General features: G+C 34.3%; 1 protein-coding gene across 1 annotated transcript in view; it reads right to left on the bottom strand.

Moving 5' to 3' along the window:
* Positions 1 to 1,798: 1,798 nt before the first annotated feature.
* LOC117121305 (CCR4-NOT transcription complex subunit 6-like) overlaps positions 1,799 to 13,410 on the bottom strand; it is a 31,226-nt gene continuing 19,614 nt past the window's right edge. Inside the window, exons 6-9 of the mRNA XM_033266450.1 lie at positions 12,640 to 12,794; positions 9,102 to 9,253; positions 8,175 to 8,411; positions 1,799 to 7,519 (exon numbers count right to left, since the gene is read on the bottom strand). Coding sequence (XP_033122341.1) covers positions 7,104 to 7,519; positions 8,175 to 8,411; positions 9,102 to 9,253; positions 12,640 to 12,794 — 960 coding nt within the window. The 3' untranslated portion in view covers positions 1,799 to 7,103. The remainder of the gene's footprint in view (positions 7,520 to 8,174; positions 8,412 to 9,101; positions 9,254 to 12,639; positions 12,795 to 13,410) is intronic.

Genomic DNA, 13,410 nt, shown 5'->3' with positions numbered 1-13,410 from the left:
TGATTTATATATGATTTAACAGTGTTAACGGCTACCTTGATTTATATATATATATATATATATATATATATATATTTCAAAGAACCCTCTTAAGTACTGGAAACAGTATTTCGTCTTTTTTTATAACACAAATGTTATTTAGGGAAGAAATAAACGCTTATGCATGTTGTGTAACAATGTGGAGTTGATGATCTAGATTACTAAACTAGAGTTGGTGGGGGAAAGAAATAAGTTTACCAATGACTTACAGTAGGAGTGGAATTGAATAGCCGCGTTAGTCGAGATGCTTGAATTTCAATCAAAGGGTCCAGGTGGTGGTGGCGACGACGATGATAAAGATAATGATAATGAAAACTATGGTAACAAAAATCATGATGATGATGACGAATACCGTAAACTCTGTAAAGACCTGAATAGAATCTGTTTTGCAAGATTATAGGCGGCAGGCATATTGTCCACAGATATCTTATGCGTCTTATAAGTATAATTTGGATTGGATCATTGAATGATCTAAAAATAATGTTTTAAGTGACGTAAACTAAATAACAGAAAATTAGAGAGGGCGCAATACCGAAAGTCCTAAGATGTAAAAAAAACTGAAGATTTAAAAATTTGATTTAGACTTGAGTCAATTAAAACCAATAGTCAATTAATTTGATTTTCATCAATAAAATAACCTTCCATTTGATAGTTGATTTTATTTATTCCGTCTCGCACAAAAATAAAAGACAAAGACTTCGAGCTCGACGCAGGGTTCCCGGAACGCCGCCCTGAGCGGCGTGTGCGAAGCACAACTCAAGAGTCGGAGGTGGAATGTGAAATTTCGATAAAATGGTTTCGTAGTCAGATTTGCGAGAAAAACTTCAGCTACCCGTATTTCTCGACTGAGACGTCAGTGGGAGCTGTAATTTGTATGGCAAGGAGATGGTGCTACCCTTAATTCGTATTAAGGGAATTTATGCCCACAAACCTTGTAGTTGTCAATATTTTGGTTATAATAGAACATTTTTATTTTTTGGTGACGTCACACTCACGATATAGTTAGCATGCATACGTCATATGCTAGATTAAGTCACCTTTTCATGGAAAGGCAAACTTTTCCGACGTGCTTTTTTCAATTTTCATGGATAAACAATTTAAACAAATACCACTGCTTTGCACATGGATGCATTGCCTAGCTAAGGCTACAAGAGGCGCATTTTTAGCATTGTATACGGTAATACTTAAAACAACGGTCTGCAACTGAATATATTCTTAGTTATTTTTTTTTCTTATTTTAATTTATTTCTTTCGAAAGTGTACTTTCTATCACATAATTGCACTGTCTACTTAGGCCTAGTCTTATTATGCCTCATCGTCCCCTGCTACACAGTACATCAGTAGGCTAGCCCACCCCCAACCCCGCCCCGCATAATAGGCCTATATGAATTTGATACAAAACGCCAATATAGATCTTTGTGTTGATGTTGCCGTTGTTCACAAACATACATCTTCTATTTATAATTGTTCATATATATTTTTAGTAATTCTTTTTTTTAATATAGATTTATATTAACAGTATTAAGTTCCTAGCAAGTGAATTCCACACTCTTTCAAAACGACATCATTAGCATTAACAGCCAATGCCTACATCACTAATGACGTAATGATGACGAGAAGAGCTCTCTGCAATGCTGCGCAGACTGTCCACCCGCACCCCTTCGAATCTGCAAGTCATGGTTTATATATATATATATATATATATATATATAATGTGTTAATAAAAACGACGACGAAAGAAAACCCCAACAGACGTAGCTTGCTCATTTCACATATCTTTATTTTCAACATGTTACAATTGCCTTGTTTAATGTACAGAGGATGGATGAGACAGAAAGCTAACCACAACATAAACTATGCGTCAGCCTATAGGCCAACCTTATATTAACAAAAAACAAAATTACATTAACATGGTAACTTATTTCCTTATCGTGGCAGGTGCTTAAAAAATGGTCCAAATTTAATTTCTCCCCAGGATTCGACCAATCAGAATGTTAGTTTGGCAGAAAAAGTTTGACCAATAAAAATGCTAGTTGATAGAAATTTTATTATGGTAAATTAAGCCTTGCCAGAATTAGCTAAACCTAAAAAAAAATTAACAGAAAAAAAAAATCCCTTTAAATTTGTGGTATTAAAATTGTATGTCTAATTGTAAAAAATAATATTGTTAGAAATTAAGCATGTTTACCATAATTGACTAATTGAAAACCTAAGCATGATTGCTTCAAAATACATTAGGTAAATCAGACATAACTGGAATGGAAATACTGTAATTGATTTCCCCCAAACATAGCATTTGATTAAATGTTCAAGACATCACAGATTACGATTTATAAAAACCTGTGAGAATTGCATGAAAAAAGGTTTTGAGATTCACTTGTATTGCATCAAATGGGATAACAAATAAATAACACATTTACATATAAAATGATGTAAAAAATATGCCAAAATAAGTCCCACAATGGCTATTGAAATGTTGAGATTACAGTACTCTAGAAATTTGTCAAGTTAGTTGATTGTAAACTCTCATGGAAATTATAACCACCAGCTGCTGGAAACCGTTGTTGAACACCGTGAAAATCTTCACGGTTGAAACACAGTTGTGATTAAATTCAAGATAAAAATTAAGACTTTCTAACTCATTTTCAAATAATTCATAATCAATTCACTTGATATGAATTCGAATATTTTTTTTTTTTTTTACAATATTACCAGGGCTCCAATTGTACAGTATGTAAAATTCCTACTTTATAAAATGACAAAAATATGTATACTAGTAACATGAATACTTTATAGGATTCTTTATGCGATAAAAAAATTGCCTTGCACATACATTTCATTTTACCATGAGAGATCACATTCCAGATGAGGGGTTTTGTACACAGCTGAACCATTTTTGAAGTGTCTACAACCTGTTCTAAAACACTTTTTTTTTGTTGTTAATTCTAATAAGGAATGTATAGACCATTAGTAAAGTAATAAATCTCATTTTACAACAGTAATCACCTGAGAAGTGACATTATCATATTCTACTATAAATTCGATTCTAAAATATTTCAATTGTGAGATTTAGGCATAATAAAAAGAAGTGCCCAACAGAAAGTTTAAAAAATACTCAAGAGATAACAGATCAACAAAGATTGTTCACTCCCCATGTTTCAAATCATATTATACAAGTTTTAGAAAATATATTTTTGAGCCAAATGCAAAACATTTTATCAATTTTTCTATACCACTTGATGTTTTTATCTTTTTTTTAAATGTAATTTACCATAAACCAAGTCACTTATTTTTGAGGATCATTAAAAGTTAGTACTGTTTCAAAAGATGATGACAGTGTATTCTTCAATAGCTGTTCACTCCAGCATCTTTGGTATCAAGTGTCAAAGGTTAAAGGTCATTTATTTGCGATGAACCCTAAATCTGTACAATTTGGAAGTCTAAATGTTACAATATTCTTTTTCATCTGTACACCTTTGGTGTTACATTATTGGAATGAAATCAACACTAAGAAAGCTTACTTTAGGACTAAACTGTTGATGATGGTAATGATGATGTCATGTTTTAATTAAACTATGACATGACCTTTGAACTATGCTCACAAGATACCTTCCACCATTAAACCAGGTAGCATCCACTTTGACTCTAGAAATTGACATTCACTGAATAAAAACTCAAGCCAATTAGCATTAAAATGTAGCCTTTCTTTCACTTGCCCCACCCCTTACCTAAATTCACTCTCCAAAAAAAAACAAAAAAAAAAACTTCATTTCATTTCTAGGTCAGATCAATTGCACATATGAATGTTTCCTCTTCTCTCAACATCTGAAGATGTCACTGCCAACGACAGTGTATAAAACCAGCCTTATCCATGACAGACAAAACGCATGGCCTACACAGGAAAAATAAAACACTAAAACCCAGCAAAAAATTTCAGCAAATTCTGACAAGAACCGAAAGCTGTAGAAGCTGATGTCAAAATCCATAAGCTGCCGTTCATTCAATTCTGAAGACTATTTGGACCATTTCTTAAATTGCACATTTCGTCACGCCAAGCACCAATTTTCACATATAAACCAGACAATTGATGGGCCCCAGAAACTGATTTAATTCTGTTACCGTCAATGTAAATATTCATTGTTTTTGTTTTATAAAAAAGCCATACTAAGAGATAATTCTAGTCAAAATCTGAATTAAAATTTGCTAAGGTCCTAGAAAAGCCAGAGCTTCAGGAAAGCAAAAATACAAAATTGATCAAAGAGATTTAACTACATTCAAGACAACTAAAATGTGGTGCTTTGCAAACTGACCTCCGACCCTGTCTATGACCGTTAAAAAATCAACTTAACTACATGGCTAGACCAGAATCATTATTACACGAAGAATTGAAAAAGCAAGCTGTACAGTAACACAATGGCTGCGTAAATTAGGGAAAATTTAAGATTTGACATCTAACAGGATCATGTATTAAAACACTGGCTCTAGGAAGAGAAAATTGAATTGCATTGATTACTAAACATATACAATCTGGAAAAATGCATTGAAAATTTCTATGGCAACTGAGCAGTTGAGTACTTTGAATACAGTTGCTATGCAATCATATTTATGACAAGTTTGTTGGCGTATGTTTTGTGATACTACATCGTCAGCATAAGATAACACCATAGCTAACTCATGAACTGGAAATCATCACCAATTAATGACATTACCACATACTGAAGACATCATCACAAAACTGAAGACACCATCACAAACTGATGACATCACCCCTAACTGATTAAATGATGAAGTCATCATCCCAATATAACATTCTCATGATTATGACAAGATTATTAGCAAACCACGGGACAGCAGGCACAGCCTAGGCTGACACCCGTTTTGCCAATGATCTTATCATGTGCTAGGGTAGCACTGACATTTCCAGAAAGTATGAGCCAATCAAATTTCAGTTCCCATTTAATTGTCCAAAAAATAAAACTTCAAAGGCGTATTGCAACTTGAATAACAAACTACCAAAGATCAAATAAATGATTACACTTCACCATAATTCAGCCCAGTCAAAATGTCCCCCAGATACAAAAAAAAGTTTGGGACCAATAAGCTGCATAACCTGCCAACCCAGTTACCAAGAGCGCAAGCAACATTTAGCTAAGTATTGGTAAATCTAATTTGCTGAAATTTGTCAAAACTGGCCACAATTGTATATTCTCTTTTTTTTTTATAAAATAGTAATACTTTTGTGACAGGCAGAAAATCAACCTTTGAAAAATAGTAATGTACACTGTTCAAAATGAATGATGGCTGGTTGAATCAAAGCAGAACCAACATCAAACATATAATCCAAAATTCACAATTATTTAGTGTACTCCATAGCCAAATAAACTGACTGACCTTAAAAAAATTCTATGTACATATACATATGTATGTAGCCATATATGCAGACCATACATTTGTACATATATGCACCAATACATAAGATAAATTATATGCATATTCATATCTTCATAAAAATATGCATGCACATCCATATATGCACATAAAAATATGTACATAAATGCAGATATATATGCATATAAATATGTACATATATGCACACAAATACTTGTACACATTGTGTAAATCCATATGTACATAATAATATGCAAAAACAAACAATGAAAATTCTAGAGTAACACAAACAATCGATAACAACCAATAATTGATTGGTGTATTACAGGACTAGGGTGAGTTCTAAAACTATGGCTGGGTTTTGGAATTACTGTTACATGCGGAGTATCGGTGAAGTTCTAAAGAAAACTTGAATAACTTGGCAACCGCAACATAAACACACAAGGATGAATAAAGGAAGGAACTCTAGTAAATAAAACAATTGGTAAAATAGACAAGAAATTTCTTGCCAAAAGGTGTAATGGCCTATCTGACAACAATTCTACATCAAACAAACTTGGTCGCTTCAAAAGCTCTATCAATTAATTCTATAGATCTAACTTTTGATTTCAATTGATAATTGAAATTATAAATGCACACATTTGGTCCTAATTTATTTCAACATTTTAGGATGTCCTACTTTTTTCTCTAGTCATTCTTGTACTCAGAACTAAATTTATCTATCATTAATCATTCCATTAGGTAAAATTACTGCTCAAAACCAGCCAACACCATTGTTCCTCCCATTCTGTATAAATTAAAATATCAGGAAAAAAAAAAAAAAAAACACAACAAGCAATTTAAAAATTTGAATAAACAAATAATCTGGGATAGCCTTTCAGAAAATTTTACAGCAAGTGGAGATGAAAATTTGAACTTATCATTCAAGTCTATAAAATATAAAAGGAATGTTGTAATTTATGATGAAAATGATCATTATTAACTTTTGCGACAACAGAGCAACTCCTTAGCAATATATTTACCTTTACATAATGTCAAATTCTGTTCACACAAACAACTTTCAAGCAATATATACCTGTGATATGCCCTTATATATGGGCATATGACATCACCATGCCCATATATATAGCACATTGCAAGTATTTGTCCCAGAAAATTGGTAAGTGCGGACAGAACCCTCAGAAAAGGGTCGGTATTTCTATCATCCTTGGTAATCTAAAAATTATAAATGAAATTGTCTCTTAATTCAACAATACAATGAGGAAACTTTAAAAAATAAGTTTAAAATATAGAGAAAAAAACATTTTCTCTCAAATTTGATTGACTTCTGCAAATAAAATTGTCAGCAATTAAATTTAACAATAATGTGTGATGTTAAACATGAAGTGATAACAATTAACAGTGGCACAGAATGGGTCAGGGTTCAAAAGTGGCTTGGGTTAGAGTTCAAAAGTGCATTTTCTACAAATTTATCAAACATCAGATACAAAGCCTTCAGTTAAAGATACAACAAATTAGTCTTCATAACAAGTAGTATGGGACATTTATCATATTATGTCATTATTTTTAAATCTGTCATTACTATTCAATTCTGTGACATAAAAATAACTCATATACACAACTGTACAGATTATCATTGAAGAACCTGTGATTCTTATATAGAAGTGCTTGGGCCGTTACCGCCGTGATAGTACGATGTGGTTGTTTCCGCTACCAGTAACCCCGCTGTTCAAATTTAATGGCATTTCAAACTCGACCAACAGGGAAAAATGGTCTGACATCACGTTCGGATTCGGGCAGCCCATCACCTTCTGACTCTCAAACCACTCACAGTTCATTGGGCCTAGGACCCCGAGTGGCGACATGTAGTCGTGGGAGTAGAAGACGTAATCGATAACGCCTTTGAAATCAAACGTGTGATTCGTAAATTCCATATGCGTGTTCTCATAGGACCTACGAAGACGAAAGGAATGGCTGATGTGACCGTTTTGTTCAGGACTACTGCTGAAGTTGAATAGCTTCTTGTAGTCCATGTCTTTAAAATCCGGATGGTTGAGCGAGATCTTACCCTTGGCCAAATATTCAATCACCCCTGAAACATACAGGACACAAATTAGCTATATCTTGTCATATCTATTATCCATTCTAGTGCACAATCAAAATCAGATTTTACAGAAATTAGAAGAAAAAATATCAAAACAAAATATTCCAGCATAAACATTCTGGCAATTTGAAACCATACACTTAAAAGGCTTCAATGATGGAGCTATTGTTAATATTTTTTGTCAATGCTCATGTTCTTCTATATTCCACTTATATATTGCTTTTAATGAAGTTGCAACATCTCAAGAAATGCATTTTGAAAACAAATTAAATGCTTATTAAACTGGTTAAAATGTTTTAACCAGTTTAATGTGTTATCTCAGCTTTACTGTGTGAATATGCGTAAAACAACAGAAGTGAGTCACTTTCATTTCACGGTTACAGGTCACAGATTGTGATTAGAATAAAGTGTTTGGAACCATTGTAAAGTTAAGATGTTTGCAGTTCTTGTAGTATTTATTACATGTCAATTTGATGACATACACACTCTCAACGAGCTTCGGGAAAGTGTAAAAATTCGCTAAAAATGGCTGATACTAATTTTTTTTTCAAACCCCTGGCGGTCAGAGTGTTAATAAGCACTAATGGAATTGATCTATTAAGGGGTTGGCTCTCTTTTAAGGGCCACGTTTTTTTCAGCCTACCTGATTCAGGCAGAGAGTTGAAATCACCAGCTAAAAGAAGCGGTATAGCAGGTTGATCATTCGCCGAGCTCGATGACCCGGGCCTGAAGCTGTGGGACTCCTCTTCCTGAAACTTCTTCAGTTCCTTCATGAGCATCATAATCTGGATGAGCTTTACGTCACAGAATTCTGGGTCCCAATGGATGTGGGCATTCGCTACCATTAGTAGCTGTCTTGGAGTTGACTCCGAGCTAAAGGCTATGGATGAAAGAAAATTGAAATAGCACTGTAGACCCTGGTTCAAACCCAGCCAGTGTCGTTTACTGTAAATGCTCGAATAAACGCTGCACACAATATTTTTTATAAGCGCCGCTGTCGAACAAATACTGCACTGAAGCTTCCAAAAATGTTGTAAGCGTTGCAGCGCTTATTCAAGCATTTACTGTAATTGGAGTCAGATTGCTCTGCTCCTCAGATAATCCTCGCACGAGATTTAGCCAGGATAAGGGATAATGTATGCGTTATATGTCGGTACTATCGCTGTGCTGTGGCTGCCACAGGTCCCCAAGGGCCCAGTCCAAATTTCTTATTTAAAATATTGGAAATGGAAAAAAGGAAAAGTTTAATCTTTAATCTTTTACAAACTTTATCTTTTAGCAATTTTAAGATTTGAAGAGACACAGAAACACAATTTAACATTACAGTAGAAGAAATCTTGTTCACTCGCCTTTTAGTGTCACCTAAAATAAAATTGTTGTTTTTATTGATTCAAATTTTCATTCGTTGATATCTTATTTCACTTTTTTTAAGTTATTGTGTCACCTACTAACACAAACTGGTGACACTTCATAAAAAAGAAAATAAATAAATAAATAAAACATGTGTCTAAACAATTCTAATAAAGAACAATATAAGAAAGGCAAATGGTTAAAGTGTGGGGATACGTACAAGGATCAAAACACCCTTCCCGTATTTCCAGTAGGGCAATGATGCCAATATTATCTTTCGTCATCACACGATTTAACATGTCCTCACATCCCTCGGCATTCGCCATGGCAACTTGATTGAACTCCACAAGATGTTCTTTGACGAGGCTGAATCTGCCAAGAGAAAAAAAAAAACAGTCCAGAGTTGTTTTTATTAATGTTTTTGGGCCAAAGGTCCAATGATATGCCAAAGAGCTTTGTTTAATGATCACTTTATTAAGTGGCATATCTCTTCACAACACAATATGCTCTTAATAAATTAAGTCTCATTATGAGGCTGAGGAAGTAAAGTTGTTTTGGTCATGAGAAAAAATCCTGTTACCATGACAGAAATTAAACCAAAGACCCTTGGATTTGAAGGCAAGCATCTTAACCACAAAGCCAATGAGCTTCCCTCATTAAACATGTTTTTCAGAAAAAAAACCCCAAAAAAACTTGTCAGACAGGGAAAGGGGGTGGGCATATGGTATGTAAAAATATGACATAATAGTATTAAACATGTATTACTGTATCAAAGAATATGTATGTTTGTATTTCACAAATAATAAGATCTTCAGTCGTATGTTTGTATTTCACAAATAATAAGATCTTCAGTCAACACAGAGGTTTTAAGTCTGTCAAGATATGCAAGATAAATCCAGAAGCAGATGATTTATTCCAAAAACATCCAAGAGATTGAAAACTTTGTAGAATACTAATCCATGATTACAGCACAGAGATTTACTTGCGCCGTTTGTCTCTTAACATCTGGTACCGTTCATGCAGAACAAGGCAGTACTCATGCTAGGAATTGTTTTTTCTTAACGTGTCATTGACTTCTTGTATTTCACACTCGTTTTACAAGTAAATAAAATAATCATCACTTTCATGCAAGTCTCTGATGATTACTAACCTCATCATCAACACCCACACTGTGTTTATCAAGTTGAGATTTTTTTTTTATGTTAAAAGAATATTATAAATTAGTTTCTTAAAAAAAACAACATATTGAATCAAACAGCAAGTAACTTGCCAATCACAGGATGGACGATGCTTCATAAACAAAAGCCCCTCTCCCACCTAGGTTTATTTCACCTAAGAGTCGCACGATTTCTACGAGTTAAAAACTCTTTGGAAAGGACCTATACGAACTTATTACGTGTTAGCTATGAGTGAGGTACGACTTTATGGAGTTGGTTACGAGTTATGTACGAATTATGCCGAGCAGAGCACCGAGTTAACTACGAGATTATTAAGAGCTTAACAAGTTTGTACCGAATTAAATACGAGCCAAATCGGTGCACTCGTATTTACTCGTACTCATTTTGGGGTGCTTGCCTCAAACTCGTAGATGACAATACCGCCGACGAGTATCCAGAGTAGTGTCCGAGCTAGGTAGGAGTACCCCGAGTACTCTACGAGCTACCTACGAGTTCTTCGAGTTTACTACGAGATATCTACTCGTGGCGATAATTTTGAACATGTTCAAAATTAGCGCCACAAGTTTAGAGCTGCTACGAGTAGGTAAGAGTTCTCTCCAAGCTTTCCGAACTCGAATGCTGAAAAAACCCCTAGTGGGAGAGGGGCTAAAGTCTTTTTAAGAGGCTTAGAGTGGAATTGTTTTTTGAGAGATTTAAAGGAATGTAGGACAAAAACCACACTGGACAATAACCACCTAGACAATAGGATACAGTGTTCTCCCCAGGCAATTGAAGCGTCACGGTGCACTGTGACGTTCCCAATCTGGCCGCAACGCATGCGTCTTCCGTGATGCTTTAAAATATCGTCAATAAAATAATTCAAAGTAAACAATGCTGTCCATGTATCCTAGATTGAAGAAGTGTGAGTGTGAAAATATTTTTAAACACAAAACAACGCTATCTTACGATGTTGGTTTATCAGCCCAAGTTCATGCTTGATCTTTTTGTGTTCATCTTTGCGTTATCTTTACCTTGAGAAATGTCACTTTCATTTAAAAACAAAATCGTTAGCTTGATTCACACAAACTGTTTGCTTCAAAACTGCCCATGAGCATTCCTAAAGCGATCTATCTGGATTTCCCTCTCACCACATGTACTTCTCTTGACAGCAAAGTCACAACGTGATCGTGTTTGTGTTTAAACAATTAGGCCTAGGCAATGAAGGTGGGCCAGGTACCGTGATGCTTGACCCTCATCCTGGGGAGAACACTGGGATAGTATGCCTTTAATTCATTTAACTCTTTTGACAACTTGTTTTAGGTAGGTTAATAATCATTGTAGATTTCAAAAATCACTGTGCTTAAAGTTCGTCTTTTTTTAATGGTTTTAACACAACACTTAACTTCCAATCTTTAAATTTTATATTTGAACTTCCACCCAACAGCCCATCCCCCATCCCATTTCCACAATGGTATAGTCTATTTTGGGTGGTTTCTGTCAGGGTGGCTATTGTTCAGGGTGGTTTTTGTCTGATTTCCATTTGGAAAAGTCTTGCTGTGACACAAATTAAAACCAGGTCCCTGGGATCTTAACCACTAAATAGAACTCCACACCTCACATTATAAATTTGTATAATCTCCACATAACTGTTTTTTTTTTATTACAAAAAATGTACTTGTTTCAGGACAGGGTTGTAGCTGTAGAAAACCTTGGGTGGGAGATGACATTTCAAGGGTGGGCAGGTGATAAAACATTGGTAAAATCTAACTAAGAGTGAATTTCTAGGATGGTAAAGTAGGTTAATTAAGGGTGAGTAGAGGGCCATGAAATTAGCTTTAGAATGGGTGGAAAACTTCAAGGCTGGGTGGCCCCCACCTCGCCCACCCCCACCTACCATAACTACATCCCTGACAAGATTATAATTTTACAGGATTATAATTTTTATTAGATTTTAATCAAATTCATGATACGTTTTCAGTTGATATTTTGCCTGCGTAGGCTGTTCATTCCAGTTACGTTGGAGCTTGAGTAAATTTAATTTTCTTTTGTATTTTTTATGAATATCAATAAAGAATGATTGCACATGATTGTTATTTGTACACTGCAACTATGACTTTGTGGTTACGCAGCTTGCTTCCAAATCCCAGGGTCCTAGAATCAAATAATTGATAATCAAGGATGTTTTTTCATATGACTAAAAACAACTCTAGTCTAAGTCTCATAATCCAAAACACCATTTCATTCTGTAATTAGGTGAATTACTTGGTGCTGGATACAAAAAAAGTATTATTTCTTCCATCTTTTAATTTAATTAATCATATAGGAAGCATGTCATGGAAAAATGTTGTTGCCAGTACTTAGTATACTTGAAAAAAATGCTTAAAAATCAAAATAATTATTATACAGTAACATCTCCCAATTACATACCCAGCTGTCATTAGCCAAATAGCCAAATCCTAATAAAACTTGAATTTTGCTAAATATTTTAATTCAAAAATAGCCAAAAAGCTAATACCAATAAATTGAATTTAATTTTTGCTACAACACGCCTCATATTAATGTAGTTAGCAGCAGAGGTAGAGACGTTAAATATGAACTTACTTGCTTGTTCTGAAGAAGATGGCGCACCCATCAACATGCTTGCGTTCATGCTCTCCCATTGTTTTTGCTCTTGACTTCGGGCTAAACACTCCATCGTACCCATGCTGCTTCAATTGAAGCAGAAAGAAGTTGAAGTATTGGTCCGTTTCAACCTCCTACATATAAGAATTATATATTATTATATTTCATCATCAGACTAGAGGAAGTTATTAGATTCATGCATTAAAAAAATTCTTTCAGACCTCAGGATTTTATTTTCATGCATTAATCAAATTTAATTCTTGTACAATTATTTCCACTAATGTATGATATGCAACTATTATTAACTAACTTATTAGTTCGAATAATAACAACATTAAAAATTCCTGTTATATGTTTCCTACAAAATTGTAGCATACAGGAAGTACTACACAAGCTCTAACACTTTCTTTCGGCTGATATTATTTTATAAGTTCATTTTCTAGGGCACATTTCCAGAGGAAGTAGCGCTTATTTCAATACATAACACTAATATGCATTGAAATTTTAAAATTTAGCGGGAAAAAGGGGGAGGGAGGGAGCACGGGGGCATGTGCTCCCTACTGGATCCTTGCTGCAGGGTATGATTTGAATCAGCTGACTTCATATTAACAAGTTACAGCTATATTTTAATAATAATAATCACCACTAATAAAATTATTATTTTATTAGTCGTTATCCTTCTTATATAAATATGTAGAGGGAATTTTATTTTTTTTTTCACATTGTCATGAAATTGAAGCCTGGCTCTGG

The sequence above is a fragment of the Anneissia japonica genome, unplaced genomic scaffold, assembly GCF_011630105.1.
Source record: "Anneissia japonica isolate Jap-2015-1 unplaced genomic scaffold, ASM1163010v1 scaffold131_len961581_cov171, whole genome shotgun sequence".
Taxonomy (NCBI): domain Eukaryota; kingdom Metazoa; phylum Echinodermata; class Crinoidea; order Comatulida; family Comatulidae; genus Anneissia; species Anneissia japonica.
The sequence above is the reverse complement of the archived record's forward strand: the minus strand, read 5'-3'. Positions and strand labels throughout refer to the sequence as shown.